The 22,086-nt window shown below is 40.5% G+C and overlaps 1 protein-coding gene across 2 annotated transcripts in view; it reads right to left on the minus strand.

The window, feature by feature from the left end:
- CWC27 (CWC27 spliceosome associated cyclophilin) overlaps nucleotides 1-22,086 on the minus strand; it is a 120,953-nt gene that overhangs the window by 29,743 nt on the left and 69,124 nt on the right. For both annotated transcript variants that reach the window (XM_035100352.2, XM_060280267.1), the window contains exons 11-12: nucleotides 10,575-10,678; nucleotides 336-445 (exon numbers count right to left, since the gene is read on the minus strand). In XM_035100352.2, coding sequence (XP_034956243.2) covers nucleotides 336-445; nucleotides 10,575-10,678 — 214 coding nt within the window. The remainder of the gene's footprint in view (nucleotides 1-335; nucleotides 446-10,574; nucleotides 10,679-22,086) is intronic.

Raw genomic sequence — 22,086 nt, forward strand, 5'->3', positions numbered from 1 at the left:
ATGTAAATCTGTAGTGTGATTTTTATGTTGGCGGATGTTTGAATTTAAATAAATAAATATTAAAATTAAAAATAAATAAAGAGAAACTTTGAGAACAGAAGGAAAGTCCTGCTGGATGAAGCCCAAGACCCACCTGGCCCAGCATCCTGTTCTCACAGTGGGTAACCAGATTCCTAGCAAATAGTATTGAGAGACACACTGTCTCAGATAATGAAAGGTGAACATAGTCACTACGTATAGCCTTTGTCCCTAGTAGCCATTGATACTTCAACTTTCTGGGTAACTGAATTAGTTTTAAAAACATCATGCTGGTTCCATCATCTTCGATTATTTACCTGAACTTCACGGGAAGGTCCTTTCTTCGGCTGCTGCTGTTTCAGTTGTTCATATTTCTTTTTTTCTTCCATATATTCTGCAACAATGCTGTTTGGGACAGCTTTGCCATCTGCATTTAGAAACCAATGAAAACATGCACTGAGCCAAGGATGACTATGATGCCATCACTGGGAGAGAGAGAGAAATAAGACTATATAAATCACCTCTAGTGCTGAATGCTGTCTGGTTAGCTACTTGACATATGAACTCATTAGAAAACACAATTTGCCGAGAAAACTGACTGACTACATGTCTAGTCAGAAATAAAACCAATTTAGTTCAATGAGTTTTGTACACTAAGTGAGTACTGGATTGCTGTTTTAGTTTGGCAGATTAAAAACGATTTGAAGTCAAAGGGTTGGTGAATTATGGTCTCCTCTGAGTATGCTAACACTATATATCACTCTATATCAGCTTTTCATGTCACAGAAAAATTGGGAATAGATTTGAGAATAGTACTTTGCACTTGGATCTGGAATAATATAGTTTGTTTGTTTGTTTTATATACTGCTCTGCATCACAAGATCTCAGGGTGGTTCACAATAATATCTCCCCCCCCCCCCAATGAAAGAATTCAGCATCATTCTAAGGCTAGCCTTTTGTCTTCCTAGATAGAACTATCCCCCACTATCTCCCCCTGCACACTGTTCTGGGGATTCTCCTACCCTTCCCATTAGCCAATTTTGGGGTGGGGTGGGGTAAAAGTCCCATTGCACAAGCAGACTTGTTAGTTAAATCCCACACAAAATTGATAATAATAAAAGGAAAAAAATGCAATTTGTGAAAAATACAATTTCAGTGTCGCCTGATCAGAACAAGACACATGTTAAGATTTAAACAGGTCCTGGCGCTACACTGGAGTTCACGCAAACTGCTTACAATCTGAGGTGTGAATATGTGGGAAAGGCAAAGCAAATCGTCCTTCGCTTCAGGCAACAAAATGTCTCAGATGTGAACAACAGGTGTACATCATGCAGCAAAGGGTTTAATCTAATCTTAATTATGCTTAGAGTAGTAGGTCCATTGATTCCAAAGAGTCTACTCTAAGCATGACTAATTCTGGATTTAACTCAATGCATTTTCTATGTGTTTTGTGTTGAGGTTGCCTTTGCCTCCCCACCAGCCCTTTATGACTGTCCCTGGTGGTGAAGTCTGGGACTATGGTGGGGGAGTAGGGGAAGGAAGTCCTGAAAGCATGGTCTGAACTCGCTGCCACTGCACAGGATATGCATCTGTTTTGGAAAGGTTTTCTTGTTTGTTTTTGCTATGCATTTGGGCATCTGTTAACCAAATTCTGCATGATAGTTCCTGAGTTCAAGGAGCAGTTTTTTTATCTAAGTTTGGGTACAACTGAACGCCATTTTGAATCAAGATGGCTGACTGAATATTTCAAAAATGCACTGATTTTAACTACTGTTTCAAAACTGAATTTATTATTATTATTGGTTTCTCAGAATTCCTATGCAATGCCAGGTACAAGCCTGCTACATAACAGATAATATTAGCTTTCCAGAGCTTCAAGTAAACCACAATGGTCTATTTCCCTTTTATCCTATGCCACTGTACCGGTAGTACTGTCATACATAAAGGATGAACATTAGAAAAAATGGACTGTTGGGCCAACTTTGTTCATCTATCCTTGTTATGTTGCATCTCTGCAACTCTACGGAATATTCTTTGCTTCTGACATTTATTCGATTTGGAATAGTGATTACATGGAAAGTAGTATGCTATCCATGTTCTTTTTGGGTTTTGGCTGAGTTTACAAACTGGTGCTTAAGTATTCCACTTTATAATATTAAAGTTTTATGCCCCATTGTATAGTACAAAAAATATGAAAGGTTGCAAAAATATAGGGTTTGGATCCAGTTTTTACTGTCTTCTGTATTAGTTTTGTTTTGCAGCAAGGCACTGCCAAAAACAACACCATTATCTAAAATAATTTTCTCAGGTTATAATTGTTAACATAATCCTGTTCTATAAAGAATTGAACACCAATAATCCAATAAAATGTATTTAAGGACTACCATTATTTATTTGAAGATAGATTTTGTTCAAATTTGGGTTTCTGATTCATGTTTAACAAACTTGAATATTCATATTTAACAATTTAGTGTATTCATGTAGATAAATACAGAACCCCATTCATGAAATTGTTGGTGAAACTCCTTAAAAGTGCAGTTATGGTCCCAAATCAGGAAACAAAATGATTCCTAAAACCCCTACCCTGCTATGTGAAATTTGATGAAAACATATTAAAAGCAGTAGAATTTATCAATTTTTAAGATGGCTGTACCTTCAGTTTTTGGAACATTCTAGAAACAGTACTCACTAAAGTTGAAAACCTACCAGCCACTTCATACACAGGTGTTTTCTTTAAAAATTCTTGACATAACTATTTGTAGATTTGTGTGAGTAGAATATTTGTGAACAGAATTGTATGCAACAAAGTTAGGGTTTTCTTCTTCCAGGAATTGGAATTACTGACTAGGAAATAGGAGTTGCTAACTAACAAAACAAAATGTTTGGTTTTCTGGTGAAGTTTTTATAGTGATACAACTAACACTACTTAGTATATTAACATTTGGTGCAGACCCCAATCTGAATGTTGAAAGAGAGTCTGGAGGTGATTAATATATTCTTTTCATCTGCTTGTTTGTGCGTTTAAGAGCTCATAGAAGTGGACTACACTACAACGCTTTGTGAGTAAGGCACTGATGGACTCCCCTATGTATGGAAGGTGAATTAGGGAACTGTGCAAACCCTTTCATCTGTTATTAACACTACTCATTCTAGGAAGAGATGGTTTAAATGCAAAGTAAGTGCCTGAAAAGAACATGGGGAATTGGCCTTTAGCTGCTTTGATTTTATCTCAGAAAGGCAAGTTATAAATGCCAAAAATCAATTAAGCCAACTTTCTTTCTTGCAAACATGCAGTCATCTATCAACTTTAGGGGAAGACCCAAAGCTCAGTGGCAGAGCACCTGCTTTTACATACAGAAGGCACCTGGCATCTCTAGGTAGGGCTAGGCCCCAAATCTTTGAGAGCCACTGCCAGTCAGGATAGATAAATCCGAGCTTGATAGACCAATTGTCTGACTTGGTATAAGGCAGCTTCCTATATGTCTAACTTTAGCCTAGTTCTATAGTCCTCATGGCTTCAGTTTGGCTAGCAAACTCCTCACTATAACTCCCTTCTTCTCTGTCCTCTCTCCCCCAAACCCAGCCTAATGTTAGTACAACAAATTTAAATTTCAAATGATTTATTTAGCCAATACCACTACCACTCCGAAGATATATGCTTATCAAGGGTATACGGTCATACCTTGGTTCTCGAACACCTTGGTAGTCGTACGTTTTGGCTCCTGAACGCCGAAAACCCGGAAGTAAGTGTTCTGGTTTTTGAATGTTCTTTGGAAGCCGAACATCCGACGTGGCTTCCACGGCTTCTGATTGAGTGCAGGAAGCTCCTGCAGCCAATTGGAAGCCGTGCCTTGGTTTTCGAACGGTTCTGGCAGTCGAACGGACTCCCGGAACGGAGTAAGTTCGACAACCAAGGTACCACTGTAAAGGAAATGTGTGAAGAAAGCAGTTTGAGGGCCTGTATGCTCAATTATTTGAATGAATGATCATAGGAAAGAAATGCAAATTTAGGAAAAAATGCAAATTTAATGAACTAGTGCAATGCATTCATCAAAGCTGAAAAGTAATTTAAATGAATTAGGCTTGAGATCATTTGGTTCAGACTAGCACAAGATCAAAAGATTATACAAACGACTGGTGAGAAGATAAGAGACAAACGTCTCCTTCACTGGCAAGACTGGATTCAGGTTTCCAGCAGCTTTCAGCAATCCTTTGTCTTAATCTATTTTACTCTTTTATTTAGTGCCCAAGACTAGCTCTACAGGATGTTGAATGATGCTGCCCCAGGCACAGCCTCTCCAGCTGTTAGAACTAGCTGCTGCTCTTATGTTTAATGGGAACTATTGACAGCTTTCTTGTTTTGTCCTGTCTTTTTGGCTGAGGAAACCACAAATCACTGCAACAAGGAACAGCACATTTCTTTTTTTTAAAAAAAACCAACAACCTGTTAACCGATTTCATCATGCTAATAAGAAAAAAACAAACATGAATAACAGAATATGGAAAAGGCAAGTTATTTAAGTATTTGTTGTAGCAGTGCATCAGAGTTGTTGGTGGAGTTGTTCACTCACTCGGTTGTTTTGGATGAAAATCATTGCAGTCATATTAGGAATGGCAGGCCAAATGAAAATATTTTTTTAACATTATTTAAATGTCATCAGGAAATCTCCAGGAAAGCTGGATGTACAAGGGGAGAAAAGAAGGGGCAGAGGAAGCAGAGAGTGTGCTTACATACGACTCATTACCAACCCAATAAGCCATGGTTTGTTATGTCTATACCAGCATTTATTGTACAAAGACAACCCTAGGAAGGCATGTGTTTTTGTGATGGGGGCATCACTAAATACACACCACAAGCTTGAATTATTGTTTAATCAGAGCGCTATTATACTGAGCAATAAATGTAATAATTAGTTGTTTTTTCAGTTTTGCCCTCCCCTAAACTACCTTTACAATGAAACTAATTATTCTGAAAAAGAAGACATACAATGTTGCAACCAGAATGATACTTCAGGCATGGTTTTTAAACAATTATGGGGCACAGAAACTTGAGGAACAAAATGACACTAGCAGAAGATCAAACGACAGATAATTATAGGGGGGAAAGCAATGCACTAGGTTGCAGATTAGTAAATCTATACTGAACCCAGATGTCAATTTTTTAAAATGGATGGCACAAGACCTAAGGCTGACAGGTCTTTGGAGAGAAGGCTCCAAACAGAAAAGGGAAATAAAAACACACAGAGAGCTCTGTTTCATATTTACAGTCTCAACTGACAGACCTTTTGCCCTTAGGGCAGCAAGAGGTGGGGGAATCTCAACTGAGAATCTACAAAAAGAGCGATAAAAATTAAGACACTTTACACTGCACTGAAAACCCCCCAAGGGTTTCTCATATAATATAACCCAACAGATATTTAAAGGTAATGAGCATGAACTAATTTTCAGACAAAGGGGAGAAGCCCTTTCTGTTTGCATATGGAAAATATCCCTCACTACTTTTTTTTGGTGAAAAATTCACACTGAAATTATTTGCCAAAATCCACATGTAATATCCCCTCAAAACTCTTTTTAAAAAGAGCAGGTGATGTTCAATCCATACTTGCCTAAATACTATGAAGTATCAGGGCCAGAAAGGATTGGACACTGAAAAAAGGAAACAGAAGCAACTGATGCTAACTGTATATTAAGTACCTCATTTCTAGTAAACATAGCTGCAACATGTTTTGAGGATCTCTATTCCTTGAGGAGTAATCTAAAACAACTGCTTCATATGCCATTAAAGTGGATGCAAGTGTTATTTAATGAACATCGTCCAGCCTTCCTGTAAATTATGTTGCAAACCTATGGTCTAACCATGCTGGCTGGAGCATTTCACCATTTTATGCAATCAGAGTTAGGCAAACCTCAAAGGCAAACTAGTCCAGCCCCAGCCAATATGTGAAACCCACAACTACAGCATCCCTGACAGGTAGTCATCTAGCTTCTGCTTAAAAACATGTAATAAAGAAGAGTCCACCGCATTCTGAGGCAGCCCATCCCATGGTTCAACAGTTCATACTGTCATAAAACTCTTCATAATATTTAGATGAAATAACTTTTTAAATTTTTAGCCTGTTCTTCCAGGTTCTACACTCTATGTAATAGCACTTCAAATGTCTTAAGATGGCTCTCATATCATTTCTTAATTGTCTGTTCTCCAAGGTAAACAGACCAAACTCCTTCCACCTTCTGTCATAGATTTTGATATTCACCATTTCTGTTGCCTCCCCCCTCATGCTAAATCAGAACTGTTTACAAAATATAAGTCAAACAAATACTGTATGTTAGAGCCAAACTCCTTAGACTTAGGACAGCAGAAATTTTTCTTGTTCAAGCTTGTCTGGAGAGCCACATCATTGGCAATATCAAACTAATTTGATCTTTAGGTCTAAATCCCTCTGCAATTGTCCTTCAGGTGTCCCCAGTCTCCAGATGCTACATATATCCTGGTCCAAATTAAAGCTTCTCATTAAAATCAGAGAAGAATAGGACAGTCCATCACAATCAAAACAAACACCAGGAACAGATCTCACAATTAACCAAAAGACTGTCTAACCAAAAATTTCTAAGTAACTTACAAGGAGTGGTGGTGAGTGGTCAGTTCTCCTTAGGCAGAGGGAACTACCACTAAGATGGCTCTATCTAAACTCAGAAGTTTTCCAAGGTCCTAGCCCAACACTCTAACCACTATACCACACTGGTGTGGTGGTTTATGTTCCTAGGGACCAAGAGGGGAACCAGGTTCTGTGCAACACACATGCGCTTTATGGGAAGATCTTTGTTGGTGGGATTAAGGTGGGTCAAGTATGACAACAAAGTAGTGGCATCAACATGAATGCTGGCACCAAATAAGGAATAATGATTCTGATCAGCCCCATAGCATTTGGTTCTGTAGTAATCTGATGGGACAGCGTTGACAAATCTTGAAACATTGCCAGTCCCTTTATACAAGGAGTATGTGAAATTATTATTGCCCCCTGGGCTATTTTCTTTCTTTCAAAAGAGGAAGAGATGTAACATAATGCGCAAAACGGTTGCTGGAAAAACCACCACCATAGGTACTTTCAAGGTAAACGTCAGAGGTGTTGATTTCAGGTGACTGACATAAAACTCAAAATAAAGCTTTAGAAGGTGTAGAATAATATACAGTCATAAAGCACCAAAGGGCTGGAAAGACTGAGGCAGCTGACGGGGATGAGCTTGAAGATTTGGATTTTTGCAAATTCTGGAGTGAAAGTGACCTGGTCCACACTTCCTAGACTAATGTGTGAATCAGTATACTTCTCCTTCACACTTCAGTTCTGTAATACACTTCCCAGCTCAACCCCTCCCCTTAATTAACAATGTGTATTCAATATAGAAATACATATATTGAAATAAAATATGTAGTTAAATATGAATTTTAATGTGATATATTTGTGTGTGTATTAAGACTGATATGGAAATGGAGCAGATTTCTGAATGAAGACGTGTGTAATACGATCATGAGGAATTCGTCTGTTTCCAAACTTGTGTCAATCTGTACATGCCTAACCTCTGATTATATTAAAAAAAAATAATCTAGATGGTCATGACTTTCACAGGTACTGCTGGGAGTCAAAGGTGCTGCTGCGAGTTGGAGTCTAACAACATTTGGAGGGCACCATATTGGTTACCCCTGCTCTAACTACTACACCACATTTTCTTAATCTCTGCCTCCACCCACTTGGAAATAAGCAGGAACTGGAATTACACCCAGTCCCACAATATATATCAATGTTACCTGACGCAGGAATGGATTTACTCATCTCAGGTCTTACACACACACACACACACACACACACACACACACACACACACACACACCCTACCTGAGGTAGGTAGTGGTCAAATAGGACAGAGAAGTAAGTTACTGCTCAACTGTATAAAGGCATATCATATTGCTCAAAACTATTCTTAGCTTGATGCCCTTGAAAGTACCTGAGTGCATATTACCCATAACAGATGTGATAGGACATCTTTTAAGGCTTAAGATCAACATTTTCTAATAAAAATAATGTGTTTTAAAAACACCAAGCTCCGTTTAAAAACACAAATACGGGTGCAGGCATCTCAGTTTCTACATGCACAGCTCTGTTATTGATTTCATCCAATCTTAAGATGGCTCTTAGAAACTTCTAAATGATTGAATTGCCTGGGGTGTATCTCAAATAACCACTGGTTTTAATCCCCTCTTTATTTTCAAAGCTCAGGTTGCCTTTTCTAGTCTAAATGTTGTCAGTTCACAACTGAGGCATTGTTTTGATAATGCACCAGAAAGGAACTTACACCTTACCTTTCTGAAAGCAGATTAGATAATTTGCCTAAACCTACATCTGTATGGGGCTCAGCTTTATTGGCTGCCAATCTGAATAAAGCACAAAAAACCTCAAAGACACAAGAGGGGGGATTTAGAAATATAATTTAGCCAAGAGGACATAAGAAAAACAAAAATAAAAGGACCAGCCTACTGAATGCTGGATAAGTGAGATGCGAAGGGAGGCTCAGGATAATTTATGGCAAACCTTTACAGAAAAAATGGTATCCCACCACTACTGTTCTTTAATGGTAAAAAAAAAAAGGGTGAGATGCGGAATGTCAGATTGTATCATTTTGTATCTTCTTAGATATGCATGAATGAGGCTGAAAATATTTCATCTCAGAAGCCAAAAATATCTAAGACAGTGCCATCCACAAACTCTGGGGCTTTCCTCTTCTATCTTGCCTGGCCTTGTACGGTAGTTAGATAGGCCTCAACATGGCCTGATGCTTCACCAGACAGCTATCTCACATTGGGATCCCCAAGCGTTCTACTTTAGTTTCTGAGTTCAGTCATGAATGTGTGTCTGCCCGTGTCCATTCAATTTCACCTTCACTGGACTTGGTGATCACCAGAGTCTCCGCCTATATATGAGGGAATCCTTTGGGAGTTGTCTCTTCTTTGACTCCCTATAGTACCGGGGGGGGGGGGGTAACAGTGGCCCACCAGCTCCCATGATTTCATCTTATTAATATAAAACCGTAAAATAGTTAAAAACAGACACCAATCAACCTTTATGGAACGGATGTGTTCTTAACTGCCTGTATAGGCCTGGCGGAATAGAAATTTCCCAGCAGGCACTTGAAAGTTGGCACAGGAGGCTCCTTTTGAATCTTAGCTGGTAGGATATTCCAAAGGACTAGGCTGATGACACTAAGGACTCATTATTCTTGCTGTTGTCAAATGAGCCTCACCAACTCAGGGAACGACTATGCAGAGGATCTCAGAGGATGAGCTGGGTTTAAGGGGACCCAAATTGGACCTAAATTGCTGAAGGCTTTGCAAATTAATACAAGAACCTTGAACCCGGTTCAGTAGTAGATGGGCAGTCCGTGTGGCTGTTTTATCAATGGTATAAACGTTCTTGACCAGTAATCTCCTTCAGCAGTCTGGCCGCCTTATTCTGCATCAGCTGGAGCTTCCAAACCAGACCCAAGGGCAGCCCCACATTGAGCGCATTACAGTAATCCAGCCTCAAGGTTACCAATGCACCATCTTTGACTACTGGTCATACTGCCTAATGCTGATGGAAGTTGGAGTCCAACAACATGTGGAGGGCCATCCCTGCTAAAGTTCTCCAATCTTTCTTCACCGCTTTCCCATCAACAACACATTAGGCAGGGTGTTAGCTCTGCTATGGCAAGAATATCCTTTTTCTCCTTAAACTAAGTATTACCAAAACAGCTGACAAAGGACGTTCTGGCCCAGAAAAGCTTATGACACAATATGTTTGTTCATCTTTAACGTGCCACAAGGCTCTTTGTTGTTTTTATTTCAGATGGCGTAACATCAGCAATAACCCCACTGTTTAAATTAGGTTTATGAAGTCTGACTCTTGCACACATTCTGTACCTTACAGTCAGAGGTATTTTAATGCATTTTTAAACCCTAGGCTGTTTTGGCAGCGAGATTACAAAAGAAAGATTGAAAGGGGGATAACTATTGTATTTTGGTGGCATTTGCTGCTTCAGCAGCAGAAGATGCTGGCACGGAGCATAGGAATTAACACAGTGGGGTCAGATGACGTAAATTATAAGGAATAAATAAAGAATAAATAAGTTGTCATGGAAGTGCTACAGTTCTGCAAGGAAAGGCGGAACAGAGATGCAATGAAAATAAATAGAATAAAAATAAATAAAATATAAAGGGTTAGAAGAGATCAGGACACAAGAGTTTATTTAAGATCTTGTACCCTGACAACATTTCAATAAATACTTCTGTAAAAAGTATGGCTGGGAGAGACACTCTAAATCAACAGACTAGCAAAGGAAGGTTAAATATGGGATAATAACTGGCTGGGGTTTCGGCACTGAAAAAAATTGTATTTTTTTGAACACAGGATGAACAAGGTATTTGGATCTCTTGAGGATACTTGGCACCATGTCCTCCTGAGAAAGTTATTCCATTGCATTGGTATACAAGTGTAAACATGTGTTGCCTTTATTATATCTCTTACCTTCAATTTTATTCTCCTCTAGTTTGGAGGCATTTTCTTCTTTCTTTTGCTTTGCTGCTAACAGTTCACGCTTCAACTGGCGCACTTCCTTCCGTAGGTCCTCACTGCAGAGAACAATGTTGAGATAAATTCAATTTTCTTAGAAAGTAAAGCCACCCAGAAGAGACAAAGATAAGACCCAGTAAAACTGTGATAAAACATATGGAGTACAGCAATTCATTTGTGCCAGATTTGGCCTATCAGGTTCATTTTAACATTTTATATCCTGTTAAATTTCAAAACTCTGGAGTGTAGGGGGAAGAGAACTTTCTGTAGTGTAAGGAAAATTCATTGTACTGATAATTTGTTAACCTTAGTACTACACTGAATGCAACTCTATGTTTTGGGCTGTGCACCCATTAGTTCCCTCTTCTTCAGCAGAATTTCCCTTTTCCTTCCCTTGTTGACTCCTAACCATGGTCTAGTGTGACATCTGCACCAAATGCTAAGTAATGTTGATGCTAATAAAGTTCTCTCTTTGTTACCAGACCTGCTGCAGCACCACTGCACACATTCAAATGAACATGTACAGTGGTGCCTCGCTTAACGAATGCCCTGCTTAACGAAATTTTCGCTTAACGAAAGGATTTTTCGAGCAGAGCTTGCCTCGCTAGACGAATGCATTTTACGAAAAATTCGTCTAGTGAATCGCGGTTTCCCATAGGAATGCATTGAAATTCAATTAATGCGTTCCTATGGGCAATTTTTTAAAAAAAAAAAAATTCAATGCATTCCTATGGGATTCGCTAGATGAATTTTTCGCTATAAGAAAGGACCCGTGGAACGAATTAATTTCATCTAGCGAGGCACCATTGTATCTTACAGGTGGAGAATTGGCTATATTACTCTTGGGATCTTTACTAGAGACAATTGCGAACACAAACAGAATTGCTTGCGACTTGCATGTGCTGGGATCAGTGCTAATTCATGCAACAGAGGCTTTCTCTGGGGACCACCATGATGCTCTTACAGCTCAGGGTAAAGCTGAATTACGCATGCAGACACTCTAAGGGAATGTACAGATCCAGATGAACCAAGCTTTTTAGCAATACAGGCAACTTGCAACTTATGTACTTTTAGCTTGTTTATTTTACCTTGTTTATTTTCAACTGTACATACTTGATGCATGGAAGGCAGAGAGCTTAAAAGCTCTTTTTGCACAGGGTTTTTCCTGGTGTGGAAAGAGCTTTTAAGCTCTGCGCCTTGCTTACTGGGCTACGGAAGGTTCTTTTGACATCTTATGAGATCGTGGGTGGTCCCGTGAGATCTTGTAAGCTTTTCAGTGCACCAGATCCGGAAGGTAATTTGCTCACATGGGCACAATTCCAAGGCTGGAAGCCGCCCAGAGTGGTGGGGGAAACCCAGCCAGATGGGCAGGGTATAAATAATAAATAAGGCGTTATTTTGACTATACAGTGGCACCTCGCAAGATGAATGTCTTGCGCAACGAAAAACCCACAGGACGAAAGCGTTTGGCCGTGCTTCGCAGGACAAATTTTTTTGCGGCGGCAAACCGCGCTTCGCAAAACGAAATTATCGCAAGACGAAGCGACTCGCGGAACGAATTAATTTCGTCTTGCGAGGCACCACAGTATAACCCTCTGTTATAAGTTACCTGTATCTCATATTCCAATTGTGATATAAACTGATTTGGTTAGTTGTAAGATCGAGTGAAATGATGCCATCAATCTGTCCAGAGTAACCCTATTTGGTTCACTCTGTGCTTTGCCAACTGAGGGCAGGATGTCCTGATTCTGTGGAGGCCGGAGACAAGGAGAGATCTACTTTAGGTAGGCCTCCTCTGCCGAAACATGCTCCCGGTGGTGAAAGAGCAGATTCCATGGAGAAAGGGGGAGGAAAAAGAGCCAGAGTGTTGGATTAGGGAGACAAGTCCCAATGTTCACTCAGCTTGTCGAGTGGACTTGGGTCCCCTATCTCTCAGCCTAACCAAAGGATAAAAGGGGAAGGGGGCCTGCATGAACTACTTGAAGCAAACCAGGATATGTGAATTAATGAAGATAATGATACTAATAAAACTGAAACAGGGACTAATACATACAACACATGACAATGGAACTTCTGTTATCATGTAAACAGCACTTTGTCACAGAAAAGCAGCCTGTTTCTCTTTGCAAAGCTTTGGCAACCTCTGGTTACTCTTTCCAGTAGACATGAAGGATTATGCAAGCAGAGTGGGAAAGCTTTCCTGTCAACCCCAAGTTATTTTGTGGGATAGCATGGTGAGGTTTCAGTACTGCTGCCTACTCAGTACCTGTGCATTATATGGATAAAGCAATGACTTCATATTCCAGGATTATCAGTCTGGCACTTTTCATAAGTACCCCATTCACAGTTCACCACCACAGAGTTAAAGATCATCACTCAAGAGCAAGCAGCCAAGTCCAGAATAATGGATGAATTAAAGGGCATTGACAGAGCTGTGGGGTGAAGCTTACACTGCACATTCCTACATTACGTCCAACTGTAGCTGTTTTCTCCAACCTTTCATAACAGTAATTCAGCATCGTGTTAACCCACAGAAACTAGGATGACAAAATGAGATTTAAGCAAAAAATCCTTATTTCTTTTCTTCCACTTGCAAAGGAATGACTTCTTATTTCTTGTAATGGGCCAACTGGTTTATATTATTCCTATGTGACATTTGCAACATATTGTATTAATGGTAAAAAAGACAAAGGAATAATTTCATTACAGGTAGGTAGCCATGTTGGTCTGAGTTGAAACAAAATAAAAAAATTCCTTCAGTAGCACCTTAAAGACCAACTAAGTTTTTATTTTGGTATGAGCTTTCATGTGCATGCACACTTCCTCAGATACACATAAAAATAAATCGTGACACATAAAAATAAATCACTGAACAGTGGATTTAGAATTACAGGAATTAGAAGAATTACAGGAGAACATTCTAAGGCTGAAACATGTGGGAATTACCCTGTTTCTCCAAAAATAAGACGTAGCCATAAAATAAGCCATAGTGTTTTGTTTTTATTTGAGGAAAAATAAATATAAGACGGTGTCTTTATTTTCGGAGAAACACGGTAGCTCCATTGAATTCAGTGGCATTCACTCAGAACAAGCACACAATTGCACGTACAGTCGTACATTGGATGTCGAACGGAATCCATTCTGGAAGTCCATCTGGCTTCCAAAATGTTTGAAAACCAAATTGTGGCTTCTGATTGACTGCAGAAGCTCCTGCAGCCAATCAGAAGTCAGACGTTCGACTTCCAAAAGAACATTCGAAAACCGGAACACTCACTTCCAGGTTTCCATCATTCGGGAGCTGATTTGTTCAGGAGACAAGGCAATCGCGATCCAAGGTATGACTGTAATGCTTATTTCTTTGCCTGGGCATGAAAAAGCATTCAAGATCCATCTAAACGGACCTTAAACCATCATTCTATCTCCCAAGGAAATCACAAAAACTTTGTGTGATAAGGCACTGCCACATTCTCACCCAACTAAAAAACCCTAAGATTCTTTCAGGAAAGCTAAGATAGTTACATGGATATAAAATCCACAAGTTAGATATACTATTAACAAATACATTTGCTTTAATTGTATGTAACAGATATGAGCCAATATTTATCAGCCAATGACCCACCCCAACCTGAGCTTATCCAAAGTACGGCTAAGCAGAGCTGGGCAGAAAGTAGACACTGTCTAATTTTCAGTAGCCATGGTTACAGGTAGGTAGCCGTGTTGGTCTGGATCGAAGTAAAATAAAAAAAATTCCTTCAGTAGCACCTTAAAGACCAACTAAGTTTTTATTTTGGTATGAGCTTTCGTGTGCATGCACACTTCTTCAGATACAGTGAAATGGAAGTTTCCAGGCACTTATGTAGAGAAGGGGTGGGGAGGGGTGGGGATGGGGAGGGGGGATCACTCAGAAGGGTGGTGGAAATGGGTGATTGACTGACTGACCATTTGCAGTCGTTTGCGGTCATCAACAGCTATCAGTCAGTCAATCACCCATTTCCACCACCCTTCTGAGTGATCCCCCCTCCCCATCCCCACCCCTCCCCACCCCTTCTCTACATAAGTGCCTGGAAACTTCCATTTCACTGTATCTGAAGAAGTGTGCATGCACACGAAAGCTCATACCAAAATAAAAACTTAGTTGGTCTTTAAGGTGCTACTGAAGGAATTTTTTTTATTTTATTTCAGTAGCCATGTTAACAGTTGTTGGGATTTATTAGGTAGACCTTAATCTGATCAAGTAAGACAGTCAAGAGTGTGTACTCAAGGTAAGTTAGAACAGTTTAATTATTCCTTAAGATAGGGATCGAGAAGCTGTTACTCTCCGATGTAGGACTGCAACCCTCAGCATCCCTGACTATTGGAAACACTGCCCGGGGCTGATGGAGTTGGAGTTGGCAGTCAAAGAGCATCTGGAAGGCCACAAGTTCCCCATCCCTTAAGAGATGATCCTTGAACAAACTTTAAACGGCATGTGCTCTTCACTGTTAAAATGCATTGGTAGCCTCTGGCAATTCTACAAAAAGAAAACAAATTCGGCCAAACAAAACTCATTATTAACCCACCCCATGTTTAAGTTAGTTGCCTTTGGCTCCAAATAAGTTGCTCCCCTCCCCTCCAGATACCAGTTCTTTTCTTTCAGCTCCTCTGCACTTTAGCTATATTTACCAAGACTGGTAAACAATCCCTTATATGCCTGGGAGACGGCTGTGGTCTGCAAGAAGAGCTTCTCTTGCAAGCTCCAACAATCTCAGAAGCCTGCTCCATAGTATCTTGTAGCAGGGCCTTTAGTGTGGCTGCCCCCATTCTATGGAATAGCAGTCCTGATGAGATATGAGAGAAGCTTGCACTTTCTGGAAACAATGAAAGACCTTTCATTTTGCAGCTGGATAAGTGGAGTCAGTTTTGTTTTAAATATATTTACTTCTTTGTGTTTTTAACTGTTTTTGTTTGTATTGTGTAACATCTTAAGACAGCTGTAGAGAAGGTGATTAATAAACTGATGATGATAACAACAATTCAGCAATCACTGGATGCATTAGGAGACAAACACATTAAGTCCTCCTTTTTCCAGCATGGCTGCTGTGTAGAAGTACCCCAAAGTGTATTTGAATTGTGCATATTTCCCAGAGAATTCTTGCTTCTCTAAGGGGGCACTGCAGCTCAGTGGCAAAACACATGCTTCGTGTACAAAGGGTCCCAGGTTCAATCCTAGCATCTCCAGGTAGGGACTCTAGTCTTGAACCTTGGAAAGCTTCTGACTGTCAGTGTTGGCAATATTCAGCTAGCTGCTAGGTGGCTCAGCAGTACGGTTTGTTTATAAGGCTGCTTCCTATGTCCCGGTTTATCAGGATCCCTCCCTCCTTCCCTTTTCTACTATGAAACACATGGCAAGGCCAAACCTGTTCAGTTTTCCTGATCCTACCTCCCATGCAGAAACTGTTGCAGCATGGTACTATGTAATCTGATTGTGTCAGGGATAAAATAGCTACTTATCTCTTAATACAGGAAACTGTTTAAACAAGTTGTGATTAGAAGAAACACTTTGCTTTGTCAAAACAAATGATGACATCAAGCCATTCTTTACACCTTGTGTGGAAAAGAAACAATCTGGTGTACGTAAAAGAAAGTCTCATGGACAACTGGATGCCACTGACACACTTGGAAATATGGCGGAAGCCATCCTGAAGGAAGCACAGAATTAAATGGCTTGGCATCTCCACATACCATTCATGATCTGTTGATCTATGTGCATGGACACAGAAAAGTATTAAGATTTGGAGACTGATATGGTTTAAGAGAAGACTCCCTGGAAAGCCCTGAGTGCTTACTAGAAGGACAGATCCTGAAGCTGAGGCTCCAATACTTTGGCCACCTCATGAGAAGAGAAGACTCCCTGGAAAAGACCCTGATGTTGGGAAAGATTGAGGGCACAAGGAGAAGGGGACGACAGAGGACGAGATGGTTGGACAGTGTTCTCGAACCTACCAATATGAGTTTGACCAAACTGCAGGAGGCAGTGGAAGACAGGAGTGCCTGGCGTGCTCTGGTCCATGGGGTCACGAAGAGTCGGACACGACTAAATGACTAAACAAACAAACAAACAAACAAACAACATGGTTTCTCTCTTTATGGTCCTGGGAAAAGCCAGAATATGGAAATGATCTCAGCCTTGGAAAGAGATACTCAGAAGGGCAGGGCCCTTCATTGTCCTCTGCTACTCTGAAATGAGCAAGTTAATGATTTTGAATGACACACAAAAAGAGCTTTAACAGGTCAGTGAACATAGGACTTCTATAAAGTCTGAGCATTAGCTTCATCTAGCTTAGCATTGTCCACAGAGACTGGGAGTGGCTCTCCAGCGTTTCAGGCAGAGGTCTATGTCAACCCTACCTGGAGATGCCAGGAACTGAAAATTGGACCTTCTGCATGCAAGCCGATGCTCTAGCATGGACCTATGGCCCTTCCCTATGTGACTCAGAAAGTGACCACATTCTGGGGACAAGCCACTTCACTTCACACTGAATTATTCTGGGGCTGGTGTGGGGAGGAGAGCAAAGCCTGGGGCAACCAAAGCCTACAGTCATAAATTTAGACAATCCTGCACCACAGGAGCACAGGAGGCTTTCGGCACAACCAAAACATGACAGAGATATAGATGTGCTATACCTGCATGTGTAATATGTTAAATGTACACTGTACTGTACTTAAAATAAAGTTGGCAATGGGGCTCTGCATTGGGGTTGGCCTCAGCAAGCAGAGGCAGGAAACCTCTCCATGACCCAACCCTCCCCACATTCATAATTTCCGTCTATATCACCTCTACCAGCTGCACACTGACAGAATGTCTTACTCAACAGGTCTCATCGCTGACTAGTTTAGATTCATTTGGCAGGCTAAGGAAGATGAGTTACTTACAACCTGGAGCAAGGCCAAGCCTTTGCTCTTTGTCAAGTACTTAATATTTATTTTTTACTTATCGTCAAGTGCTTTACAAATATTAACTAAGACTCATAGCAACCCTTGGAGGCAGACATTCTTCCTACTGAAGTTAGGAAACTGATGCAAAGAAAAAGTTAAATTACTTCTACAAATATTGCCTATGAGAGCGTAGATTTAAAGGTGTCGTCTGTGTTCTGGTAATTTTATGGATCTTTGCCACAATATTAAGCTCAAGGAACAGCTATTTTGAAAATGCATCTGTCCAGTTTATTAAGCAGGAACTTCTGCCTCTAGATGTGGATTGCTTGCAGGCAGGGAAGATATATTGTTCTAGAGACTTGCATCTGCTTATTGATATGAGAGCACTCAATATGAGAAACATAAATTATCAGGATAAAAAATAAACTATTACCAGTAACTGACCAACTTTTCCCACACTCCTTTTGAGAGAAATTTTATCTAAATTTGCACCAAACATTTTTTCCCTTAAAATATAAATGAGAAACATATAATTTACGCCCAAACTGAAAGGCTACCAAACGTTATTCTCTGCATTCAGGGCAGAGTTGCCATGGAAAGTCATTTCACCTTACCGCATCTACCGGTAAGTGTTCCCATTCATAAATAAGATGTTTTCTGTCTGGATTGGTTAATATTAGGGCTCTCAATATGTTAAAACACTTTTTAGTATTAATAGCTTAGGGTGGATCAGCCACTAGACACTGTAGCTTACATGCTGTATTTTGCACTGAAGTCACTTCCACTTAGGATAAAAAGATTCCTTGTTAGGATCCTGAGCTCGCGCGCGCACGCACACACACAAATATTCAAAAGGAAGCTTCACCAGCCTAGTAGGAAATAACATATTAATAGCTCATGACATATTGGACGTGCATTTGTGAAAGTCTTAACCAGTCTCATGAACATCAAGTTCTGGAGTGAAGTTGTTGAAAAGCATGGTTTTCAGCACTTACAACATGTAGAAAGTAATGAAATGCTACACTACACCTTAGTGAATGCTGGAGATAGTAGCTTATTATTATGTTTTTCTCTGCAGCTCTTTTATGTCCTAGAAATGCAACACTATTACTATCGTGCTTTTATTAATGAAGCATCTGTAAAATAAAATATTGTGTTTTCAGAAAATATAAAATAGTAAAGTAAGGGTGTGCCAGTATTTTCCAATTAACAGAGGTGAAGTGCTGTAAATAGTCTATATATGTGCCTAGTGATCTCTTATGCTGTTCACCCCGCAGTCCAAACCTGAGATCATCATACATTTAATTCAGTTTAGAACTGTGTTTTTCTCTAATGATACCTTTGTTTCCCATTTTTTAGGACCACTTTACACTTGCAATGCAGCTAGTTTCTTCCAAGATTTCTCCAGTGAACTGGGCTGTACACAGACAGGCATTTCCGTAAGTGGCTCACAGAGACGTTTCCCCCATGCAATCCCACACACGGAAGGGATTAAATGAAGACACTGGTGCAGTTAGGTAATTTTAGACTCTTGACTTAATGGTCTTTAAAGGCCCACCCCCACCCCTTTAGATTGTAATGTGCATTACTTCACATTCTTCTGCATTTGGTAAGCTAGCCTTGCTGTGATTAGAGAGCTTTGCTGCTAATTCTGCTGAATTAGTCCTACCCTGGCAGCAACACTACATAGAGGAAAAAGTTGCCAGTTCTTAGAACTGATATCTGCGGTTGCCAGCAGAGAGGCCTACTTTAGAGACAAGAGAAGGCATGAAGGCTGTTTCACACCTGCTTGAAGCATCCCTGATGCTCCAAATGTCCAGCCACAAAAATGTGCTAAATCTAACCACGCACAGACTAAAGGAGCTGCAGAGATGCAGTGAAGACAAGAAGAGCAGAAGCATCACTTACAATCTATCTAGAATCACTCTGGCCAGGCTTGGCAAGCGCAGGCAATCAGCTAGTTGTCTGAGCTTGCCAAGCGCTGTGCCTTTGCTGACACAGTTCAAGTTCAAGCCATGCAGGCAAAAATGGATCACTCAACATAATTTTGACCTCAGGTGATTGACGGGAGAGTTCCCAACCCACCAGTCATACCTGCTGGCCTGCGGGGAATGGGGGAAAATAAAAATCTGGGCCACTGGCCAGATTCACTTCCCTACCTGTGATGCGGTGGGTGCTGTTTTATAATGAATTGTAGTTTTATGGTACTTCTGGTTTCTTTTGTTTGTGTGTACTGCCTTGTGTATAACAGGTAGAATTGTTGTTGTTTAGTCGTTTAGTCGTGTCCGACTCTTCGTGACCCCATGGACCAGAGCACGCCAGGCACTCTTGTCTTCCACTGCCTCCCGCAGTTTGGTCAGACTCATGTTCATAGCTTCGAGAACACTGTCCAACCATCTCGTCCTCTGTCGTCCCCTTCTCCTTGTGCCCTCCATCTTTCCCAACATCAGGGTCTTTTCCAGGGAGTCTTCTCTTCTCATGAGGTGGCCGAAGTATTGGAGCCTCAGCTTCATGATTTGTCCTTCTAGTAAGCACTCAGGGCTGATTTCCTTCAGAATGGATAGGTTTGATCTTCTTGTAGTCCATGGGACTCTCAAGAGCAGGGGTCTCCAAACTAAGGCCCGGGGGCCGGATGCGGCCCAATTGCCTTCTAAATCCGGCCTGCGGACAGTCCGGGAATCAGCATGTTTTTACATGAGTAGAATGTGTCCTTTTATTTAAAATGCATCTCTGGGTTATTTGTGGGACATAGGAATTCGTTCATATTTTTTTCCAAAATATAGTCGGGCCCCCCACAAGGTCTGAGGGACAGTGGACCGCCCCCCTGCTGAAAAAGTTTGCTGACCCCTGCTCAAGAGTCTCCTCCAGCACCATAATTTAAAAGCATTCATTCTTCGGCTGTCAGCCTTCTTTATGGTCCAGCTCTCACTTCCATACATCACTACTGGGAAAACCATAGCTTTAACTATACGGACCTTTGTAGGCAAGGTGATGGCTCTGCTTTTTAAGATGCTGTGTAGGTTTGTCATTGCTTTTCTCCCAAGAAGAAGGGATCTTTTAATTTCGTGACTGCTGTCACCATCTGCAGTGACCATGGAATCCAAGAAAGTTCACTGCCTCCATTTCTTGCCCTTCTATTTGCCAGGAGGTGATGATCTTAGTGTTTTTGATGTTGAGCGTCAGACCAACATCAGGTGGAATACACATATTTAAATAAGTAAATCTCAGCTTTAATTTGACAACATGTTTTTGAACCCAGGTTAAGAGGTTAGTGTTAGCCACAGGTGGTACTAATGCTTTCTAAACCATGGTTAAGGGTAAGGAGGGGCAACCTGCACCAAGGATGTACCAAGGACGGGGAGGGAACAGGTCAGCTTATGTAGATGTTTTCCAATTTATAAATATTCTGTTGCCTTTATTGTTGTTATTTACCCTTAGTGAAAGGCAGGATAGAAATGTTTCAAACAAACAAACAGACAGACAAACATGCAAGCACGCTGCAGTAACAATAGCAGTTCTATAGTGACCATGTAGGTAAGAATTTAGACTCACAAACGTTGGAAAATCAAATTGCCTGGGTGAAATAGAAAAATGTTACTATACTACTATTAGCTTATAAAAAGCTGGACCATACAGAAATGGCTGGAACAACGTCTTGAAAACAAGATCTCTGAAAATAAGGTCGTAAATGGCTTATTCATAAAAGTCTTAAGAGTGAAGTACAGTATAAATGGAAGTAGGTGGCACAAGCAAAATGGAAACCTAGCCTTTTGAGTGATGGCAACAGACATAATAACCACAAGAGTATCCTTCCTGTCTGTTTCCACCCTCTTCAACAGATTTGCTATGCAGTATGCTGTGCTTCTGAAAGCAAAGTTATTTCTACCGTGGCAACTCAAACCTTCCCCCCTCAGAGCTCTAAACAAATATAAATCAACAAGGGAGCTTAAGCATCTTTGTAAACTCATGAAAGAAAGACCTCCATTCATTGTGCTGCTGCTGCTGCAGCAGCAGCAGCAGCAGCAAATAAAGACAACTGATTAGGATGTAAATAACAGAATGGGAAATAATAATAATGGCTGCATGAATTCCTTGGTACTCAAGGTGCCCAATTACTAGGTTCCGAGGATGTGGAAGCAAAATCTATCTGTAGTATAGAAACTTCTTGATCTCAGGATAGAATTCCTAGAATAGGGATCAGCAAACGTTGGCCAAACCAGACACCTAAGGAGCACATCTGGTCCCACAGTTGCCAGTGAAAATAGATACATTCAACAAATTGTTTGAAAAACTATATCCTTGGGCACAGGCAGGGAATGACAGTTCAAATCTCCAGTATGTATGGTGAATAACAGTTATGATTGCCAAATGTATTTCAAACTCATGGTCTTCTCCAGTGATACAGATGTTAAAAATAGTAAATTAGTTACTCCAGAGTTTGATTAGGCAATTCAGACTTGCAGTGATTAAGTCATGGTGTTCATATACAAACATTACATTTCCGTTGCTTATTCAGAGTACCCCAGCTTTTCTCAGGATGTATCCCATGGAG

This window comes from Zootoca vivipara, chromosome 11, assembly GCF_963506605.1.
Source record: "Zootoca vivipara chromosome 11, rZooViv1.1, whole genome shotgun sequence".
Lineage (NCBI taxonomy): Eukaryota > Metazoa > Chordata > Lepidosauria > Squamata > Lacertidae > Zootoca > Zootoca vivipara.